The sequence below is a fragment of the Macaca nemestrina genome, chromosome 1, assembly GCF_043159975.1.
Source record: "Macaca nemestrina isolate mMacNem1 chromosome 1, mMacNem.hap1, whole genome shotgun sequence".
NCBI classification, from domain to species: Eukaryota; Metazoa; Chordata; class Mammalia; order Primates; family Cercopithecidae; genus Macaca; species Macaca nemestrina.
The window spans coordinates 18,528,940-18,552,123 of record NC_092125.1 but is presented as its reverse complement, the minus strand read 5'-3'; the positions used below and the strand labels follow the sequence as shown (position 1 = coordinate 18,552,123).

Below are 23,184 nucleotides of genomic sequence, written 5' to 3'. Positions count from 1 at the left end.
TTTGTTAGGTGTTACAAAATGTCAGGGTTTTTTCTTTTTTCTTCTTCTTTTAATGTGTAAACTGAGGTATTAGGAGATAGGAAATGATGTGGTGTTTGGAATTTGCTTTAAAACATATTCCAACAAAAGGGCCAGACACATTGGCTCATGCCTGTAACCCCAGCAGTTTGGGAGACTGAGATGGGTGGATCACCTGAGGTCAGGAGTTCGAGACCAGCCTGGCCAACATGGTGAAACCCCATCTCTACTAAAACAATACAAAAATTAGCCAGGTGTGGTGGTGCATGCCTGTAATCCCAGCTACTCGGGAGGCTGAGGCAGGAGAATCGCTTGAACCTGGGAGGTGGAGGTTGCAGTGAGCAGAGATCATGCCATTGCACTCCAGCCTGGGCAACAAGAGTAAAACTCCCATCTAAAAAAAAATTATATATATATATCTCAACAAAAAAAGAAGGTCTTGATGCAGTGGGTGGGGAGGGGCAGAGGAGACAGGTTGATGACGGTTGAAGAGAGGTGCTAAGTACCTAGGGTGAGGTTCTTGCACTCTCTAAACTTCCGTGTGTTTGAAAATTTTCATAACAAGAGAAAACAAAAAATTAAACAGAAAATGAGGTTGTCATTTCCTCCAGTCAAACAAACATAACAGGACTTAGGATGCACTTTTCCTAATCGCTCCTCTGGCAGAATAGTTTGATCCTCCAGCTAGCTTCCAGCTCTCATCCTGTTCATCTGTTCTCTAGACACTGGCAGGAAATAGGCTCTTCAACAGGGCCTGCCAGGTCCAGTGCTAGGGAGTAGAGCGTTTTGGATTCTATGCCCACATTTTTTTTTTTTTTAATTTGACCAGTTTTCCAGTTGAGATACTTGAAATACAAAGTCTCATGGTGAGGTCTTGTCCTCTGCTGTCCCATTCCTTTTTATGAGCCATCATGGCGTCAATCTTATCTCTAAGGAGAAAAATTGGGAGGAGAGGCCTAGATTCCCCAATAGAAGCAGGAAGGAAAAGTTTGCAGAATGAAGTGTGAAGCGAGGTTTGTGGTTTGAGTCATCAGAATGTCAAGGAGAAAAGAAGAAAAATGAATCATCATCATTTGACCACGGTATTTACAGCTAGCGGAAGGGACAAGAGGAGAAAAAAGCAAGGGAGGAGAAAAAGGAAGAACATCTCAGAATAAAATTGGGGTGGGTGGGGGGAGGAGGAGGAAGACAGTCTGAGAAATTGGTTTGGTTGCACCGCTACTGGCCACAACACAAAAATGTGTCCATTCCTGGTTAAAATTAAAAATAAATATGCATGCACGTGTATTTGTCTGCTGTGTTTAATCAGATAGCGAGGCACTCCTTTAAGCCCCTTGAAGACCCAAAGTTGCGCTCAGAGACTGCCCACCTGGAACGGAGCAAGAGCTTGAACAGGGAGCGGCTCAGAGGACCCAAAGCTGCCTAGCTGACCACATTCTTCTCCATGAGTTCCCAGTAACGGAGCCCAGTGGAGGAGACGCTACACTTCTCTGTGGGTGCAGAGGCTAAGGGCGGGGGTCTCCATAGAGGCGTCAGCGCCCACCAGCAGCAGTAACCGCGCACAGGGAGGTGAAGAATGCGACCAGTGATACTTCCAACCTGGAAAACGGGCCTGAGAACCAAAGGGCCAACTTCTGGCCATGCATAACGAAGCGGAGCAATCTCAGAGGAGAAGGCACTGGAAAAGCGTTGCAGGTCAATTTTTCCCAGCAGAAACGGTAGGCTGGGAGGGAGACCCGCTCACCCCTTTTGACCCACCCCTGCAGCTCAGCCACGCCTCCTAGGGAGGTGGGCAGCCTCGCAGTAGCCCGCGCGAGGATGCAGTGCCGCCCTCCGCCGCATGAGGGCAGCACGGCCTATCCGGCGCAGCAGTGGCGGCCCCCGTGGCCCTCTTGGCCAGAGCCAGGCGCAGGCCGGCTTGCGGTGCCGCCGTTCATTGGCCGCGGCGCGGGCGCTGCCATGTTGGCGGAAGCGGACCCCCCTGTGCCGTGGAAACTGGCGGTGGCCGCAGCCGCCGAGTCCGTCTGCGCATCCTCCTGCGTTTTCTCCCTTGGATCTTGGCACTGAGAGGCGGTGGCCGGCGGGATGGAGAAAAGTAGGATGAACCTGCCCAAGGGGCCGGACACGCTCTGCTTCGACAAGGACGAGTTCATGAAGGTGCGCGCGGCCTCCGCTCCCCGAAGCCCGGCCATGGGGGTGCCTCTGCCCTGTGCCCTCTGGGGCCCTCTCTTCGGGCTGCTGCTTCTACCCGCGCACGCTCCGTATCTGGTCCTCCTCCGAGACCTCGCTGCACTTCGCAATGAGTCTTTTGGCCTCAGGTTTGGCAGGTGCAGCCTGGAGAAAGCACTTCTGTAAAATCGTGCATGTTACATGAAAAGGCCTGAAAGTTCTGGGCAAGTGGTTTTGAGCTGAATGTCAAAGCCTCTGTTACCCGTTCCTGTTACCGTGCAGTGCAGTCAGATTGCCAGTCCCCTTGTCGGAAAGAAGCTTGTTGACCGGGGTCTTGGAGCTCATGAAGTGTGTGTTGAATAAATCCCTGAGCCCACGTACTTTCCTAGGGACTCGGGTTGGAAAGAAAAAGAACTTAACCTGAAGTTTTGCTTAACATTCAGCTAAAGCTTCCGGAATGGGATCTTTAGAAGCTTAGAACATTCTTACTGACTTGCAGTACGACAAAGCAAACCATTACTCTTTAAAGAAGTTGCTCTACTTCTTTTTACATGATGCATTTGAAGAAGTTGGTAGTTGTAGGTCGTAAACTTAGAGAAAAGAAATATAAACTGAAAACACTTCACTGATGATAAAGTTCATCAGGCACAACCTTGAAAATGGCCAGGCTTTGAGTGAGAGCTAGGAGGAGCTTTGCCTATCTATTTGGTGTAACCCTCTGGGTCTGCACTTAAACCATTCAAAAAATGTTTATATTTAATTTCCTGAGGACTAGGAGTTTTGACACCACTTAGTAGCTGCTTTCAGTGTTAAAAAGCGAAAAGTTTTAGCTTGTTAGTAGACACCTACAATTTTGAGCAAGTGAGTTGAAATCTCTTACTCTGCCTTTCTTGGTGACTTAAAATGTTTTCTATTTTTCTAGAATAGCCTATCTCTTTTTGATAATATTTACATTCAGATTACATCTCCAAAGCTCTGTTGTTGTTTTTTTAAGTATATCTGTATCTTCTCCAGTGTGACCATACCATTTTTAATATGTAGGACTTATCTATACCCAGGAATAATGTACCTAATTCTTGTAAGTGATATTCCTATTAGACCACTGTACTAAAAGGTGTAACTTCATTAGGATGTCTGAAAGAATGTACAGAATCAACTCATTGATCTAGAAACCCTTTGTTTCGCCCACTGGGTAAGAGCTACCCTGAAATGAGGGTGGAAAGAAACAGCTAAGGGTACATGCTGGGGAGAGGTGCCCTGGAAGAGGAAAGGCCACACACAGAGATCGGGGGCGTTATTGACGTCAAGAATCTCGGAGTACAGAATAATCTCAGCTTGTCCATCTCTTGATTTCTTAAGGCTCAACACCAGCATCTTCTCTGACACACTAACCCCACCACCTTTCCCACTCTGAGTTGACAGAATGCCTTTGGTATATGCAGCTTCAGTAAGTGAAATCACAGAAATGTAAGTTCTAAAATAGAACTTAGAGTGCAAACGGGGTGGGGGAGGGTGGCTGGAATGCCAGCAATTGCATATTTCGTGGCTCTATGAATATGCCGTACATTTTATAGTGCTTATAAAAGTGACAACATACATAGAAGAAAATACATAGAACAGCCGTTCTGTGTAAAATGTTGTTGATTTTTTAGGTGGAGCTTGAAGATAAAGGTTATTTGCAATTTGTGTTTCCTTAAACATATGTAACTATATATAAGTTACACTTCCATGGCAGAAAGGATGGTTGGAACATTTATCCAGGATATATTTCTGTGTTTGTGTCTCATTCAACACATTTTGTAATTGGATAGGTTTTGTGCGTGTGAGAAGGTTGGGATATGACATTTGCGTTGGGAGATTTGAGACTGCTTGAAAATCCAGTCAGTTGATGGGAAACTGCGTTTAGGTTGCCATAGATCGTAGCAGTTGTTTAATCAGTGGGCATTCCATGACCACCTGCTATGTGCCAGGCAACAGTCTAGACATGAAGGTATAGGGATAAGTGAGATATGTTTTTTAGCTCTCTAGCATGGTAGATAGGAAGGACATGTGTGCCAAGAAACAGCACTTAGTCCACAGTGGCTAGCATGTGGAAGGATGGCCAGGAAAGAGACTGGGAAAGTAGAAAGTTAGATGAGATGGGATTGATTGCAAGTTGCATTGGGCCTTGTATACTACACTGATGAATTTGCACTTGGTGCAGTATTCGTTGTGGAGTTATAGTCAGGTTAAAAGCAGGAAATGGCATGATCATATATGTTGCAATTGGAACTGACTGGTAGCAGGAGGCTACTTAAAAAGTTATTTCAGTGGTTTTTATGAGATCTGAGAAATACAGGAGGGGATAGTTTGTGAAAAATATTACGTAAATGATCAAAAAGCAGGAGTGGCAGATGAACAAATCACTTGAGGGGTCAAAGGTGGTGGTGGCATGATGCTGTTGACTTTGTCAGCTTAATAAAAGTATACACGCTGAGCAATATAGAGTGCATTTCTATAAAAAAAAAAAAAATTAGCCAGGTGTGGTGGCACATACCTGTAGTCCCAGCTACTTGGGAGGCTGAGGTGGGAGGATTACCTGAGCCTGTGGAGGTCAAGGCTGCAGTGAGCCAGGATTGCAGCACTGCACTTCAGCCTGGGCAACAGAGCGAGACCCCATCAAAAAAGAAAAGAAAAGAAAAGAAAAAGTACTAACACTCTTAGAGAGGGTTGACAATGGGTAGATGAATTAGGATGTAAGTTACTGGTAGTAGGAGAGAGGTTGTAGGCTAACAGGGATAACTTAAACCCACTTACCTAGGTGTGCTGTGGAAATCACATCCTGTCTCACATATGACTTCATCTGTTTTACAGAAAAAATAGAGGCCATCAAGTGGCAGCTCCTTCATCTTGCTGACAACAACCTCATTCTTGCGTTTGTACCTGTTCTCACTCCCATCGTTAACCTGTTGTGTAGGGCAGCGGTCCCCAACCTTTTTGACACTTTTGGAAGACAATTTTTCCATGGACCAGGGGTGCAGGGGATGGTTTTGGGATGATTCAAGCACATTACATTTATTGTGCACTTTATTTCTATAATTATTACATTGTAATACATAATGAAATAATTATACAACTCACGGTAGTGTAGAATCAGTGGGAGCCCTGAGCTTGTTTTCTTGCAACTAGACAGTCCCATCTGGGGGTGGTGGGAGACAGTGACAGATCATTCAGCATTAGGTTCTCATAAGGAGTGCCTAACCTAGACCCATTGCGTGTGCAGTTCACAGTAGGGTCCACGCTCCTATGAGAATCTAGTGCCGCCACTGATCTGACAGGAGGCGGAGCTCTGATACAGAATGGCTGTAAATACACGCTGCGCTCCTCCTGCTGTGCCGTCCGGTTCCTGACAGGTAGTTGGGGACCCCAGTAGGGGTCTTTCCTTCCTCCGGAGGTCTGCCTCCCATGCTTGGATCCGGTGCCTTCTCCCTTCTCAGGACCCTGTTATTCCCACCCTCTCCACACCCCTTTCCATTGGCTTTCATACACACTCCTGTTTTGGTTTCTTCTACTGGACCCTCCAGCCTCCAGTTAAAGCCCCTCACTCTGTTCCATCTCACAGCCAAATGCTTAAGGGTTGTCTTTACTTTCTCTCCCTTCACTCTTAAATTCACTTCATTCTGGCTTCTGGTCCCATCATTCCACTAAAGACTTCTCACCAAAGTTAACTAGATGGAAGTTGATACGCCAGCCCTTTTCTGCCTCCTTCCCTGACCTCAGTAGACCAAATGCTTCCTTCATTTGCTTTCTGAAACTTGGTGCTTTCTGGTTTTCTTTTGGCTTCTCTGGTCTCCTTGTCTCTTTTGCATAATCATTCTCCTCCTCCTAACCATTAACTGGTGGGTTATGGACTCAGCCACATGTCTGTTCCTTTTCACATGCTGTGCACTTTTCCCCAGGTGACCCACTTCATGCAGCTTCAGTGACCACGTGTAGACAGGTGAAAGGTTCATACTTCTGGCCCAGATATCTTCGATCTGCAACCTCATGTTCACAGCACCTTCACATCTCTTCTTGGCCATCTCTGTGGCACCTCAAACTCGGCGTATTTAAAACTGAATTTGTGGGGGGAAGATGAAAAAACACAACCTCCTCTCAAACCTAGCTCTCTTCTGGTATTACCTATCTCAGGTAATACTAGACCTGAGGTAATCCATCCATCTGGTTGTGAGTCAGAAAACCAGGAGTTGTCCTTGATAACACCTCTCTCCTTCACATTCTTCAAATCCAATCTGTTACTAAGCCTTAGGATTTCACTTCCCAAATATCTCTGAAATTTGTCTACTTCTCTCCATCTCCTCTTTTCCCACTTTCTGACTCATCGTTATCTTTGGCCATTATAATCTAGTGGCTTCTTACTATAGTCCCCTGGCATCCATTCTTGCCTTTTTCTAGTCCATGTTCTACATCACAGGCAGGGTGCCCTTTTCAAAACGCATCTCGGTGCTTTTATGTAACAGGTGCTTGTATGTAATCAGACTGCCACCTATGTACACCATGAAGACATGAGAAAGCATTTTCCAGAACATTTGGAAGTATTCCAGAGCAGCTTGTTGCATTGATGGACAGTTTCTATTGATTAGTAGCTATCTTGGTTATCAGATTGAAAAAACATAGTGTATGTAGACTTGAGTACTATCTGGTTTCAGGCCTTGACCAGGGGTCTTGGAATGTATCTCCCTCAGATAAGGGGACCCCTTACTGTAGTTCTGAGGCTGCTCTGTATTCTAAGTGTGTGAATAGGGAATATTGAAACGAGGTGTGTCCAAGAGAATAATGCCTGGCTGATTGAATAGCAGTGACCTGGAGATGTGGGCCCCAGTTTCAGCTCTGCTGACCACTCACGTGTGATTTTGTGCAAATCACTGGCCTCTGTGGGCTTGTGTCCTCATTTGTGTCATGGGGTGATGCTTATCTCAGTACTCTTTGCAGTGTTTCTGGCTCTTGTCATTTTATGTTTCTGCGAATAAAGAAACTTACAGTTGCCCCTCAGTAGCCGCAGAGGATTGATTCCAGGACATCTCCCACCCCTTCACAGATAGCAAAATCCGCAAATGCTCAAGACCCTCTTGTAAATGGTGTAGTATTTGCATATAACCTACTTACATGCTCTGGAATACTTTAAATCACCTCTAGATCACGTACACTACCTAATACAGTGTAAATCGTTGTTATACTGTATTTTTATTTGCGTTACTTTTTATTTTTTACTTTTTTTTTTAAAGAGTCTCTTCAATTCATGGCTGGTTGAATTAGACGGTGTGGAATGCCTGGATACAGAGGTATAGTTGTAGTAGATTCTTCCCATTTGCAGATAAAGAAACTGAGGTCCAGAGTTGTTGTGACTTCCCCCAAAGTCACACAACTAACTGGGGCAACTCAGGGCCCTTACCTCCTGACTCCCAGGCTTCAGTACTGGAAAAATAATCGTGTCATGCTTTCCTTTCTAGATGGTAGGAACTTTGGAATGTGTGATTTTGAATACTAAGAACAGCCCCAAAATATTGCATAGTCCCTATGCTAAAGCACATGCATTTTATCAGTAGGGACAAGATTGAGGGTCATCACTTATTTAAAACAAATTGTAACCCATCTAGTGATCTGGACTCTTGGCCTGCAGATGAGATACAGGAGAGCGGATGTGGGTGTGAAAGCCGCACAGCCCAGTGTTGCTGAGTGCCCGGCACAGCGTGTGCCATCATTTCACAGCAACTAAAATGCTGACCTTACAGGTTCATGGTTTCATTTTCAGTCTTCATGAAAAGCTTGAATTATCTTTGGCTTCAGTTTGCAACAGAAATAAAGAATATATTTGAGACTGATTGTCACAAAATTTTCTAATTACCCACATGTGGAGCAATTTCCTAATGTGAAATACTTTTCTTGATGGTATGAGATCAGTACCATTGGACATACACAGTTTATTCAGTTGGCCTTTGGTAAAAAGAAGTTCTTTGGTATGCAAAAAAAAAAAAAAAAAGAAAAAGAAAAAGAAAAAGCTTTCTGAGCAGTTGTGGCTTTCGATTTTGTAAGTCACTTTTTGCAATATTATACAATGTATTTCTTGAATAAAATGTTGAACTCATGGTCCCTTGAGTTTTTATTACTTGGGATAGTTGTTCAAAGTTAGATAAGCATGATGTAAATAGATCTTTGTTGTTTAGCTAGTCATATAGCATTTAACATCAAATTTCTGTGAAGATTTAACTAAACAAATTAATCACAAACGGAGGCTTGGGCTTCCTCAGGTGTCCCTAAAACACCCACAGCAATGAGCACTTCAGAATGAGATCATTCTGCTTAAGCGCTCAAGAAATTAAGTTGAGAAAGTAAGCTGAAAGGCCACATAGATTATCATTAGTGTTACATTGGGGTAAAAAGGAGAAAGAAAGAGAAGAAATCAGCTGGGACAGAGCACAAATATTTGTTAAAGGGAAGGGACAGGTTATAGGTTTTCTTTGCCTTCTCATAAATACGTCAAACCCAGGTACAGTATTGAACAGAGGATTTAGACATAAAATTGATGAATCCATTGAAACATAATAAGTTATTTAGCACTTAAGTGCTACTATTTCATACACCTTCTAAGATCATCTGTCCATAGATGCTGGAAAGCACTTTAGCATCCATTTTGAATTTCTCAAGCTTCAGTAATTTGGTAACCAAATAAAGGTTTAGAATGAGCCTTGGGAGACACGAGTTCCAGACTAACTGGGTCGTGTGTCCGTGGGGCCACCCTGCACCGGGGACAGCCCTAGGTTGAGGGCAGGGGCTGGAGGGAAGAGCTCCAGGGACGTTTTTGCCCAGAGCTTGCTGTTGTGAGGAAGGGTTCCCTTCCCACAGTCTCCCGTGGCTGGTGCCTTCATGGCATTCAGATCTCGGCTCAGATACTGCTCTGTAAGGGTCTTCTATCCCCTTTTCACCACTCACTTTCATAGGGTTCCATTTTATTTTCTTTGTAGCAGTTACCACTATTCATAATGTTTATTTGTTTACATGTTGATTTTCTCATTTCTCCATTAGAATATATGCTCCTTGAGAACAGGAATGTTGTCTTTGCTTTTCATTGCTGTGCCCCCTGTAATTACAGTAGTGCCTGAGTCACCCTGTGAATCTTTATTTATTTATTGGATTTATTGGGCTTATTTCATTGTGGTTTTATTTTTGTTACTTATTTATTTTATTTTATTTTAGATTCAGGAAGTGCATGTGCAGGTTTGTTACGTGGTTATGGTGTGTAATGGTGAGGTTTGTGCTTCTAGTGTAGTCATCACCCAGATAGTGAATGTTGTACCCAATAGGTAATTTTTCAGCCCTCATCTTCCTCCAACCCTTCCCCTTTTGAATCGCCAGTGTCTATTAATTCCGTCTTTATGTCCACATGTACCCATCATTTATGTCCCACTTAGAAGGGAGATGATGTGGTATTTGACTTTCTGAGTTAGTTCATTTAGGATAGTGACCTCCAGCTCTTTCCATGTTGCTGCAAAAGACACGATTTCATCTTTTTATGGCTGCATAGTATTCTATGGTATATATGTACCACATTTTCTTTTTACATTCTCACCAACAGTGTATAAGCATTCCTCTTTCTCACGTCCAGTGTTGTTTTTTGACTTTTTAATAAAAGCTGTTCTGATTGGTGTTAGATGGTATCTCATTGTGATTTTAATTTGCATTTCTCTGATGATTAGTTACATTGGACATTTTTTCATATGTTTGTTGGCTGCTTGTATGTCTTCTTTTGAGAAATGTCTGTTCATGTCCTTTGCCCACTTTTTAGTGGAGTTACTTGTGTTTTTCTTGTTGATTTGTTAAAGTCCCATGTAGACTCTGGATATTAGTCTTTTGTTGCATGTATAATTTCCATATGTTTTCTTCCATTCTGTAGATTGCTTGTTTACTCTGCTGTTTCTTTTGCTCTGCAGAGCTTTTTAGTTTAATGAAGTCTCATGTGTCTATTTTTGTTTTTGTTGCATCTGCTTTGAGGTCTTAGTCATAAATCCTTTGCCTAGGCCAATGTCTAGAAGAATTTTTCCTAGGTTTTCTTCTAGAATTTTTATAGTTTCAGGTCTTACATTTAAGTTTTTAATCCATCTTGATTTAATTTTTATATATGGTGAGAAATATGGGTCCAGTTTCATTTTTCTGCACGTTTGAATTTAATGTTTATCAAATATGCAGGGGCATTTATTCTTATCTGTTGATCCTTTGTCTTAAAGAATGGTTTGAAACACACAGACATATAGGAGCTCATACTAATCTTTTATGACTTTCCACCTATAGTTTATTTAATCCACAGTTTAGCACATAATATTTTGTATTGGTGTTTATCTCAATGAGACTGAACATGTTTTGAGGGCAGAGATCGTGTCTTCAGCTTGGTGTTCCCTCTTAGTGTAGTACCTCCCATCATTATGAATACAGAATGATGTCTGGGGGATTTGGGTTCTGTCACAGCTGCAGTAGCTGATGATTTGATAGTTTTCTATATTTGGGGAACATTTTACTTTTTGGCATTCAGCATGAGGCAGCTTGGAGAATTTTGGTCTTTCTGTTAAAAGTTCTATGAAATTTTCTCAGTGTTAAGGATATTGATATTTGGGTCTCAGGCAAGCTTTAAATGATTACTTCCCCAGTTCTCTTGTGTTAGTCGTTGTTTGCCATCCTTGTGTGCAAGTAGTTATTAAAACAGCTAAACTTTTAAACTTTATTTGGTTTTAAATTTGATTGTCACTACTATTCTAGTTAATGGTTCTTAAGTTTTCCATAGCTGGTTTGTTTTGCTGTCTTATTATCCTGTATATGATTTGTTAGTCAACTTCTAGCTGTTTGGGGCATTTGTACTTTACCTGGGTTTAAGTCAGAAATATCTCTGAGTATAAAGAGAAATGATTTTTCTTTTAATTTCTGGGCTTACAGACCATAATTCTTGACTTCTTCCAGCTTTTTCAGACATAGGCATATATATTTTAACAAGAAAAAAGTCTACTTTAAAAAATATTGCTTTTTAAGTAAAATAGCTTATTTTCAAAAAGTGGATACTATTCTATTCAGGTAAAAAAAGTTTATCTACCTTAGTATTTTTTAATTAATAGACTATTTTTTGGAGCAGTTTTAGTTTTATAGAAAAATTGAGCAGAAAGCACAGAGGTCCCATCTATCCCGTCCCGCCTCCCCCTTCACAGTTTCTCCTAGTAACATCTTGCTTTAGTATCTTACCTTTGTTACAATTGATGAACCAATATTGAGGCATTATTTTTAACTGAAGTGCCATAGTTTTTATTAAGAGTTCATTCTTTGTGTTCTACATTGGATGGATTTTAATAAGTGCATAGTGTCATGTATCCACTATTACAGTATCATGCAGAACAGTTTCACTGCTTTACAAATCCCTTGTGCTCTGCCTGTCCATTCTTCCCCTTCTCTCGGCACCCTCTGCACCCCCAGCACCCTCCCATCCCTAACCCCAGGCAACTACTGATCTCTTTAGTCTCCATAGTTTTGCTATTTCCTGAATATCATGTATGTAGTTGGAGTCATACAGTATATATAGCCTTTTCAGATTGGCTTCTTTCACTTAGAAATATACATTTAAGATTCCTCCGTGTCTTTGTGGCTTGATATAGCTCATCTCTTTTTATTGCTGAGTAACGTTCCATGTATGGATATGCCACAGTTTGTTCATCTGTTTACCTATTAAAAGAAATCATATTTGCTTCCAAGTTTTGGCAGTTAGAATAAGGCTGCTATAAACATTCACATTCAGGTTTTTATATGGACATACATTTTCAACTCATTTGGCTAAATAAGGAGCACAATTGGTAAGACTCTGTTTAGTTTTGTAAGAAGCTGCCAAGCTGTCTTCCAAAGTGACTTCCATTTTGCATTCTTCCCAGAGTTCCTACTGCTCCATAACCTCAGAAGCATTTGGTACTGTCATGTTTTGGATTTTAGTCATTCTGTTCATTAGTGTCTTGTTTTAATTTGCAGTTCCCTAATAATAACTCATGTTGAGCATTTTTTCAGATCTTTTGCTCATTTTAAAATTAGGTTTGATTTCATACTGCTTGCCCACCCCAGCTTTATTTAGGTATGATTGTCAAATAAAAATTGTATGACAAATAAAAATTATATACAGTGTGATGATTTGATAATGTGTATACATTGTGAAATAATTACCATAATCAAGGTAGTGTATTCATCATCTCACATAGTTAACCCCCTCTTTTTATAGTGAGAACACTTAAGATCTACTCTCAGCACGTTTCAAGAATACAGAAGTTTATATCATTTTATATCATTTGACATTACTCCCAACCCCAGTCCCCATTCTCCAGCACCTAGTAACCACAATCCTACTTTTTGTTTCAATGAGTTTGACTTATTTTTTGTTTTTTGTTTTTGTTTTTTTGGAGACAGAGTCTCGCTCTGTTACCCAGGGAAGAGTACAGTGGCATCATCTTGGCTCACTGCAACCTCCGCCTCCCAGGCTCAAGTGATTCTCATGCCTCAGCCTCCCAAGTAGCTGGGATTACAGGTGCATGCCACCACGCCGGGCTAATTTTTGTATTTTTAGTGGAGATGGAGTTTCGCCATGTTGGCCAGGCTGGTCTTGAACTCCCAACCTCAGGTGAACCACCCACTTCAGCCTCTCAAAGCGCTGGCATTACAGGCGTGAGCCACTGTGCCCAGCCAGAGTTTGACTTTAGATTCTATGAAGACACTTCATATTAGTGAGTGTCTAATTTTGTGTTGCTAAAACAGAATTCTTGGGAGTGGATAATTTATAAACTATAGAAGTTTATGTGGCTCATATTTTTGGAGGTTGGGAAGTTCAAGTCAAGAGGCCAAATCTGGTGAAGGCTTTCTTGCTGTGTCGAAATGGGGTGTAGAGCATCATGTGGCAGAGATTGGATAGGAGGAGCATGCAAGAACAAGAGAGGGCTGAACTCACTTTTATAACCCTCTCTCAAAAATGAATCCACTTGCATGGTAACAGCTTGAATACATTCATGAGGACAAAGCCCTCACGACCACTTCTTAAAGGTCTCCTCTCATGAACTCTTGTATTGGAGATTCAATTTTCTTGTATGTTTAAGTTCTTTGTAGACTCTGGATATTAGCCCTTTGTCAGATGGATAGATAGCAAAAATTTTCTCCCATTCTGTAGGTTGCCTGTTCACTCTGATGATAGTTTCTTTTGCTGTGCAGAAGCTCTTTAGTTTAATTAGGTTCCATTTGTCAGTTTTGGCTTTTGCTGCCATTGCTTTTGGTGTTTTGAACATGAAGTCTGCCCATGACTATGTCCTGAATGGTATTGCCTAGGTTTTCTTCTAGGATTTTTATGGTTTTAGGTCTTATGTTTAAGTCTTTAATCCATCTTAAGTTGATTTTTGTATAAGGTGTAAGGAAGGGGTCCAGTTTCAGTTTTCTGCATATGGCTAGCCAGTTTTCCCAACAGCATTTATTAAATAGGGAATCTTTTCTCCATTGCTTGTGTCAGGTTTGTCAAAGATCAGATGATTGTAGATGTGTGGTGTTATTTCTGAGGCCTCTGTTCTGTTCCAGTGGTATATATATATCTGTTTTGGTACCAATACCATACTATTTTGGTTACTGTAGCCTTGTAGTATAGTTTGAAGTCAGGTAGTGTGATGCCTCCAGCTTTCTTCTTTTTGCTTAGGGTTGTCTTGGCTATGCGGGCTCTTCTTTGAGATGAGTTTTTTCCAATTCTGTGAAAAAAGTCAATGGTAGCTTGATGGGGATAGCATTGAATCTGTAAATTACTTTGGGCAGTATGGCCATTTTCACGATACTGATTCTTCCTATCCATGAACATGGAATGTTTTTCCATTTGTTTGTGTCCTCTCTTATTTCTTTCAGCAGCAGTTTGTAGTTCTTGAAGAGGTCTTTCACATCCCTTGTAGGTTGTATTCCTAGGTATTTTATTATCTTAGTAGCAGTTGTGAATGGGAGTTCACTCAGGATTTGGCTCTCTGTCTGTTATTGGTGTATTGGAATGTTTGTGATTTTTGCACATTGATTTTGTATCCTGAGACTTTGCTGAAGTTGCTTATCAGCTTAAGGAGATTTTAGGCTGAGACAATGGGGTTTTCTAAATATGCAATCATGTCATCTGCAAACAGAGACAATTTGACTTCCTCTCTTCCTATTTGAATACCCTTTATTTCTTTCTCTTGCCTGATTACCCTGGCCAGAACATCCAATACTATGTTGAATAGAAGTGGTGAGAGAGGACATCCTTGTCTTGTGCCAGTTTTCAAAGGGAGTGCTTCCAGTTTTTGCCCATTCAGTATGATATTGGTGGTGGGTTTGTCGTAAATAGCTCTCATTATTTTGAGATACGTTCCATCAATACCTAGTTTATTGAGAGTTTTTAGCACGACGGGGTGTTGAATTTTGACAAAGGCCTTTTCTGCATCTATTGAGATAATGTTTTGGTTTTTGTCATTAGTTCTGTTTATGTGATGGTTTACGTTTATTGATTTGCGTATGTTGAACCAGCCTTGCATCCCAGGGATGAAGCCAACTTGATTGTGGTGGATAAGCTTTTTGATGTGCTGCTGGATTTGGTTTGCCAGCATTTTATTGAGGATTTTTGCATTGATGTTCATCAAAAATATTGGCCTGAAATTTTTTGTTGTGTTTCTGCCAGGTTTTGGTATCAGGATGATGCTGGCCTCATAAAATGAGTTAGGGAGGATTCCCTCTTTTTCTGTTGTTTGGAATAGTTTCAGAAGGAATAGTACCAGCTCCTCTTTGTACCTCTGGTGGAATTCAGCTATTAATCCATCTGGTCCTGGACTTTTTTTGGTTGGTATGCTATTAATTGCTGCCTCAATTTCAGAACTTGTTATTGGTCTATTCAGGGATTCGACTTCTTCCTGGTTTGGCCTTGGGAGGTTGTATGTGTCCGGGAATTTATCCATTTCTTCTAGATTTTCTAGTTTATTCGCCTAGAGGTGTTTATAGTGTTCTCTGATGGTAGTCTGTATTTCTGTGGGATTGGGGGTAATATCCCCTTTATCATTTTTTATTGCATCTATTTGAATCTTCTCTCATTTCTTATTTATTGGTCTGGCTAGAGGTCTATCTATTTTGTTGATCTTTTCAAAAAACCAACTCCTGGTTTCATTGGTTCATTGATTTTTTTTGAAGAATTTTTCGTGTCTCTATCTCCTTCAGTTCTGCTCTGATCTTAGTTATTTCTTGTCTTCTGCTAGCTTTTGAATTTGTTTGCTGTTGCTTCTCCAGTTCTTTTAATTTTGATGTTAGGGTGTCAATTTTAGATCTCTCCTGCTTTCTCTTGTGGGCATTTAGTGCTACAAAGCTCCCTCTACACACTGCTTTAAATGTGTCCCAGAGATTCTGGTATGTTGTGTCTTCATTCTCGTTGGTTTCAAAGAACATCTTTATTTGTGCCTTCATTTCATTATTTACCCAGTAGTCATTCTGGAGCAGGTTGTTCAGTTTCCATGTAGTTGTGCGGGTTTGAGTGAGTTTCTTAATCCTGAGTTCTAATTTGATTGCTCTGTGATCTGAGAGTCTGTTATGATTTTTATTCTTTTGCATTTGCTGAGGAGTGTTTCACTTCCAGTTACGTGGCCAATTTTATAATAAGTGCAGTGCACTGCTGAGAAGAATGTATATTCTGTTAATTTGGGGTGGAGAGTTCTGTAGATATCTATTAGGTCCTCTTGATCCAGAACTGAGTTCAAGTCCTGAATATCCTTGTTAATTTTCTGTTTTGTTGATCTGTCTAATGTTGACAGTGGCGTGTTAAAATCTCCCACTATTATTGTGTGGGAGTCTAAGTCTCTTTGTAGGTCTCTGAGAACTTGCTTTATGAGTTCGGGTGCTCCTGTATTGGGTGCCGTCTATATTTAGGATAATTAGCTCTTGTTGCATTGATTCCTTTACCATTATGTAACACCCTTCTTTGTCTCTTTTGATCTTTGTTAGTTTAAAGTGTGTTTTGGATTAGGATTGCAACTCCTGCTGCTTTTTGCTTTCCATTTGCTTGGTAAATATTCCTCCATCCCTGTATTTTGAGCCTATGTGTGTCTTTGCACGTGAGATGGGTCTCCTAAATACAGCACACCGATGGGTCTTGACTCTTTATCCAATTTGCCAGTCTGTGTCTTTTAATTGGGGCATTTAGTACGTTTACATTTAAGGTTAATATTGTTATGTGTGAATTTGACCCTGTCATTATTTTGCCCATTAGTTAATGCAGTTTCTTCATAGTGTCGATGGTCTTTACAATTTGGTATGTTTTTGCAGTGGCTGGTACCAGTTTTTCCTTTCTATGTTTAGTGCTTCCTTCTAGAGCTCTTGTAAGGCAGGACCTGGTGGTGACAAAATCTCTCAGCATTTGCTTGTCTGTAAAGGACTTTATTTCTCCTTTGCTTATGAAGCTTAGTTTGGTTGGATGTGAAATTCTGGGTTGAAAATTGTTTTCTTTAAGAATGTTGAATATTGACCCCTAGTCTCTTCTGGCTTATAGGGTTTCTGCAGAGAGATCTGCTGTTATTCTGATGGGCTTCCCTTTGTGGGTAACTCAACCTTTCTCTCTGTCTGCCTTTAACATTTTTTCCTTCATTTCGGCGTTGGTGAATCTGATGATAATGTGTCTTGGGGTTACTCTTCTCGAAGAGTATCTTTGTGGTGTTTTCTATATTTCCTGAATTTGAATGTTGGCCTGTCTTGCTAGGTTGGGGAAGTTCTCCTGGGTAATATCCTGCAGAATGTTTTCCAACTTGGTTCCATTTTCCCTATCACTTTCAGGTACACCAGTCGAATGCAGATTTGGTCTTTTCATCTACTCCGTATTTCTTGGAGGCTTTATTCTTTCCTTTTTTTTCTTTTTTCTCTAATCTTGTCTTCTTACTTCATTTCATTAAGTTGGTCTTCAGTCTCTGATATCCTTTCTTCTGCTTGATTGATTCGGCTGTTGATACTTGTGTGTGCTTCACAAAGTTCTCATGGTGTGTTTTTCAGCTCGTCAGGTCATTTATAGTCTTCTCCAAACTGGTTATTCTAATTAGGAATTCGTCTAACCTTTTTTCAAAGTTCTTAGCTTCCTTGCATTGGGGTAGAACATGCTCCTTTAGCTTGGAGGAGTTAGTTATTACCCACCTTCCAAAGCCTACTTCTGTCCGTTCATCAAACTCATTCTCCATCCAATTTTGTTCCCTTGCTGGCGAGGAGTTGTGATCCTTTGGAGGAGAAGTGGTGTTCTGGTTTTTGGAATTTTCAGGGTTTTTGTACTGGTTTCTCCCCATCTTTGTGGATTCATCTACCTTTGGACTTTGATGTTGGTGACCTTTGGATGGAGTCTTTGAGTGGACGTGCTATTCCTTTGTGTTTGTTAGTTTTCCTTCTGACAGTCAGGCCCCTCTGCTGTAGGTCTGCTGGAATTTGTTGGAGGTCCACTCCAGACCCTGTTTGCCTGGATTTCATCAGTGGAGGCTGCAGAACAGCAAAGATTGCTGCCTGTTCTTTCCTCTGGAAGTTTCATCCCAGAGGGGCACCTGCCAGATGCCAGCCAGAGCTCTCCTGTATGAAGTGTCTGTCAGCCCATACTGGGAGGTGTCTCCCAATCAGGATGCACGGAGGTCAGGGACCCACTTGAGGAGGCAGTCTGACCCTTACCAGAGCTCATACGCTGTGCTGGGAGGTCCACTGCTCTCTTCAGAGCCATCAGGCAGGGACGTTTAAGTCTGCTGAAGCTGTGCCCACAGCCACCCCTTCCCCCAGATGCTCTGTCCCAGGGAGATGGGGGTTTTAGCTGTAAGTCCCTGACTGGGGCTGCTGCCTTTCTTTCAGAGATGGCCTGCCCAGAGAGGAGAAATCTGGCAGTCTGGCCACCGCGGCCTTACTGAGCTGCAGTGTGCTTCTCAAGCTCGTGAACATCTTGTTTGGTGGAATACTCAACATCCATATAAAACATGAATGCAAATTTATATGGATTATGAAAAGATATCCAAGTTGTATTGTTATATGGGGAAAAGCAGTTTACATACAGCATGAATATTAAGATTCTGTGTGTGCGTGTGACACATAGAGAAACATCTGGAAGGATGTGAATCACAGTGTTAGGTAGAGAAAAAAATAGTGCTTATCTCTACAGCATGAGAATTTGGGTGATTTTTTTTTTACTCTGATGGAGATTTTTAATGTAATTCTTTGTTGTTTGAAAGTTTTACATTGAACATTTGTTACTTTAAAATTAAGGGGAAACGTTTCTATTTTGAGAAGAACCTGATTGAATTGTGTTGTTTTGAAAAAGAAGTTCACTTTTAGAATTTTAGGCAACAGGAGAGGATGTTGTCTGTCAGGGGCCACCCTGCTTGGCACCTTTATAAAGCGGACAAACACCTTCATACTTTCACGTATGAAGACACTTTCCTCCAGCAGCAGCATGGCCTTGTAAATGAAGGGAATGGGCTTTCTTACTCCGTCTTCCATTTCCTTTGTATATGGCACTGTGATGTCATTGCCGTAATTTTTTCTTCTCTGGTTTTATTTTTCAGGAAGATTTCGATGTCGATCATTTTGTGTCTGACTGCAGGAAGCGGGTCCAGCTGGAAGAACTGAGAGATGACCTGGAGCTCTACTATAAACTTCTTAAAACAGCCATGGTCGAACTCATCAACAAGGATTATGCAGATTTTGTCAATCTTTCAACAAACCTGGTAAACTTTAAATCCACAGTCCCATTTACACACATACAATTTCTTTCTCACTCATACTTATTCTTAGAAGTGTCGTGTGTTTTTAGAAACCTTTTAGTTGATGTCCTCACAGAAATTTGAAGAGATCACTAATCTCATCAATAAAATAACCAAAATTTCTTGATATACAATTTTGCTTTTTTACTTATTTAAGACTATTCTAAATTGAATATTTTTTGAATTTGATATTATTAAAAAGCAAAGGCTAGTAATAGCAGAGTGGTTGTTTTTGTTAGCTGCTGATTACTGTGAAATCTCTCTGGTTTAGACCAATTTGCAAGAGCAAATATCAGCTGTTCTTAAGGAAATGTTTAATTTACTTTCAGATACATATGCTAGCCAGAGCTAGATTCAGAGAACATTGGCCAATATTGATCTTCAGGAGGCTTGGTTTTATAAAATGTAAGAATAGTTTGCCATGAGCTATCAGCTGTTTATAAAAGTAGGTTAGAAGTGCTTATGTTTTAATACTCCCAAAGTTTGCCTTTTGGTCATCCTATTCCTATTTTATTTTACTTTTAAAACTCTCTCCAAAGAAGTACAGAAAGTAACCATCTCCATGGAAACTTTAAGAAGCATTAAAATTAATGAGCCATATTTGCATTTGGGAAATGTACATCTAAGATAAATGTTGTAGTGGGATTAGAAACCTAGAAATTTTTATTTCCATTCTATTTCATTTGGATTTTTCTCAAGGGTTATAATGGTTAGGACAGATGGAGTCCTTGAGACTTTCATATCAGCTGGTTGAATATTGTAAATTACAGACGGATAGCTCTTTATCTCCAGTTAAATTTTCTCAAATTCATTAAAATATTTTATTCAGAGGCAAATTGTGCCTAAGAAAGCTTTTATTTATTATGACTTCTTTTATTTTTATAGTTTTCATGTACATCAAAGGTTTTTTCACATTCTATCAACAATATTTATTGTAAAATAACATGTTAGTTACTTAGCAATATATGGTTGTTCGTTTTGTTGTACAGAAAGAATAACATAAGTCTAGCACTGCATTGATCATTAAATAGATACTTAGCTATTACTCTTGATTGTGAAGTGTGTGTGCCAACATGATCTCTGCCTTTAGGTTGGCATGGACAAAGCCCTCAACCAGCTTTCTGTGCCTTTGGGACAATTACGAGAAGAGGTTCTGGTAAGTTTCCCAAATAACATTAAACAGTTTACCATAAAGCATGATATGCTTGTTTGCCCCTCCAAAAAAGAATTCCTTTAATCTGTTAGATTGTTGTTTTTTGTTTTTTGAATGTTTAGTAATTATAATACCCTCAGAAAAGTTGTAAATCATTCTGTATTTTTTGCGTGTGATACTGTAACCAAAAAAATTTATGTTTGATTTGAAGATGACAGATTCTTGGAGTAGATAGCTTTAAAATGTTGGGGGAGGAGAAGGCTGTTTGAAAACTCAACTTGTTACCGTCAGCTCACTCATATGTAGGTAGTCACTAATTTAAGAATAGCTTCTATTTTAAAAATTTATAGTTTTACAAATATTTTCTCAAATAATATTTTATATATTGTTAGGTTCCTAGACTATCTACAGAATCTCTTTAAACCCTAATGTAACTGAAGGATAATATGCAATTAATGTAATAACTAATTGTATTTATTTTAATGTTCCTATGAGATAATGTCTGCTGTGAGTTGGGACTCCCATGTCTAAGCCATTGGAGACAGGGACTCCATCCGGATGAACAGTAGAGAAGGGAATTTTAGCATCATTTTCAACAGAAAAGTGTGCTACCCTGTCCTGTCCCTGCTGGTCCACCCCACAGTCTGTGTCAGGCACCGTGACTTCCATGCTGTCTTAGCCTTGAGGAGCTGTCATAAACTTGGTTCATTGCACCATTATTACCTGTGTATGTCACCACTAGATCACGCGCAGCTTGTGTAGCCTTATGCACTTAGCCTCTAAGACAGTCCCTGGCACATAGTAGGCTCACAGTAGGTGACATATGTAAACATTCAGTGCATGTGTAGTGCTGAAAAAAAAAAGGCAGAATAATAGCAATGTCAGTGTTTAGAAGTCCATAGGAATGGCAGGCAAGAAGTAATTCTTAAAAGAGAGGTCTCGAGTTGTGCCTTGAACTAGCAAATATTTTCAGATGTTTGTGTCTTGTTTGATTTTTTCAAAAAGCTTTTAAAGTACTTCTTGTTGGCATGGAAGGAAAATTGTTTTTGTGATCCACTGTTGGATTCCACACTCTGGGTGGCTTTTACATGGCTCTTGGGTGGCTCTCCTGCCTTCTTTTCACTGTACCTCTTCCTACCCCCAGCCTTGGAGTTAGGGTGTTTTCCGAGCCTCAGTCCTCAGCCTGTCCTGTCCTCTCCAAATTGCCTCCCATGGAGGTGGATTCACTTTCCTGAATTCTGCTCTGTCATTGTTGACTGCTCTCTCACCTGCAGGCTCTAGTCTTTACCTTGCCTCCTGCCAGCACCATATGCTCTCCCTCTTTCCACAGCTGTCTCTATAGCCATCTTTTTCCTGATTGGTTTAGCAATAGACCTGTTCTTCCTTTTTGACCTCCAACTCATGAAGCTACTCTGTGAGATTCTGCAGTCATTGAGAAATGAGACTATTTCTTTTTCACCATTGCATCCTCATTGGCTTGCACAATAGCTGACATTTAATAGGTATTTCATAACATTTGTGGGATGAATGAATTCACTTTTCTATAGAATTTTTGTGATTTCTCTAGTTTATTCTAGTTTTTCCATTACTTTCATTTTGGCCCTAATTTCTGATTAATTCATTAACTTCTGGACATGCTTCTCCACCTATTACCTCTCCCTTTTCCTTGCCTCCTGTTCTTGACTTCTTGATTCTGAATTTTCCCAAAACAACTTTTTCGTGATATATTAGTACTTAAAATGTGTAGAATCTAGTCTAAAGGTATTATCTGGTCATAGTCCTCTTGAATTAACCCTTCCTGTTTTATTCCTACTTTTGCCCAAATTGAAGCCTGCAGTTACCCCTGGATGTATTCCTCACTGGTTCTGAAATATGTCATAACTGTTCTATCTTCCTGCCTTGTCTTCTGATAATCTTCTCTCTATGCTTGTCAGCATCCACAAATTTTTAGAATCTACTCAAGTCTCATCTCCTCCACCAGACACCCTTATACTTTGACTCAGGTTATCCTTTCTTTACCCTGACCACCTGTGATGCTCGTTGTATATATATTAATTTTCTTTCGGCAGCCGATCCTGCATGACCTTGGCTTTATATGTCATTTCCCCCCTAAATCTTGAGACACAAACAGCAATTGTGTCTAATATTTTGTAATTTGTCAATATCTGTGTAATACTGGCCTGTAGGTGTTAAGTCCTGTGGAATTGAATTAAATGTGTAAATTTCATAATGTTATGAAACAATCTCTGCAGTATTTTTTTTTTCTTTTAAAGAGCCTTAGATCATCTGTCAGTGAAGGAATTCGGGCAGTTGATGAACGAGTGTCTAAACAAGAGGACATTAGGAAAAAAAAGGTATACTCAAATATTATAATATTAAAGCATTGATTCACTGTAGCACCTTGTAGTAACAAGCACTTTCAGGCATACGGTGTGATTTACTCTTCTTGATACCTTTGCAGAGAGCAGCGTGATGTCTCTCTGTTTATATTAAAGTGTTTTCTAAATGTATTTATTAGATGTATTTGTGTATTTATTTTTCTTTTGATAACTTTAGTACCCAAGCACACTTTTTAAAATCTCAAGGGAGAGAAGCCTATTTTAGAGATCTTCTGTGTAACTCTTCTTTAGATCCCTTCTCAGCTTTTGTCCAAAGATTCAAGAATGTAGTGCATTGCTGGAAAAGATTGTCCACTTCATGAGAGAGGGGATTTTTGCTGTTTTATCCACTTACATTCCCAATGTATAGAAGAATGTCTTGGTTCATGATAGATGCTTTGTAACTATGTATTTAATGAATGGCTTTATTTTTGTTATTTTAACAATGAGTTTTTATAATGTTCCCTGATAATAATATCTGCCTTGTGTAATAAATGTCTTTAATAAATTGGCACTTAGGTTTATCGGTATATCATGCACATGTAAAGGAAGAGGACAAATATGATTGGAAACTAAAAACATGAAAAAAGGATCTTAAGAACATAAATGTAGTACCAAAATAAAGGTTTATTTAAGATGGGGAAAAGATGCCAGGTGTAATGGCTCACAC

At 40.2% G+C, this 23,184-nt stretch overlaps 1 protein-coding gene across 7 annotated transcripts in view; it reads left to right on the top strand.

The window, feature by feature from the left end:
* Positions 1 to 23,184, top strand: part of LOC105499154 (component of oligomeric golgi complex 2) — a 98,594-nt gene that overhangs the window by 44,665 nt on the left and 30,745 nt on the right. For 3 of the 7 annotated variants that reach the window (XM_011771634.2, XM_071074489.1, XM_071074496.1), the window contains 3 exons: positions 18,786 to 18,947; positions 20,074 to 20,139; positions 22,410 to 22,490. In XM_011771634.2, coding sequence (XP_011769936.1) covers positions 18,891 to 18,947; positions 20,074 to 20,139; positions 22,410 to 22,490 — 204 coding nt within the window. In that variant the 5' untranslated portion in view covers positions 18,786 to 18,890. Of the gene's footprint in view, positions 1 to 1,402; positions 1,737 to 1,967; positions 2,176 to 2,217; positions 3,655 to 18,785; positions 18,948 to 20,073; positions 20,140 to 22,409; positions 22,491 to 23,184 lie in introns of those variants that run through there. The other 4 variants (XM_011771633.3, XM_011771631.3, XM_011771632.2 and 1 more) reach the window with 4 other exon arrangements.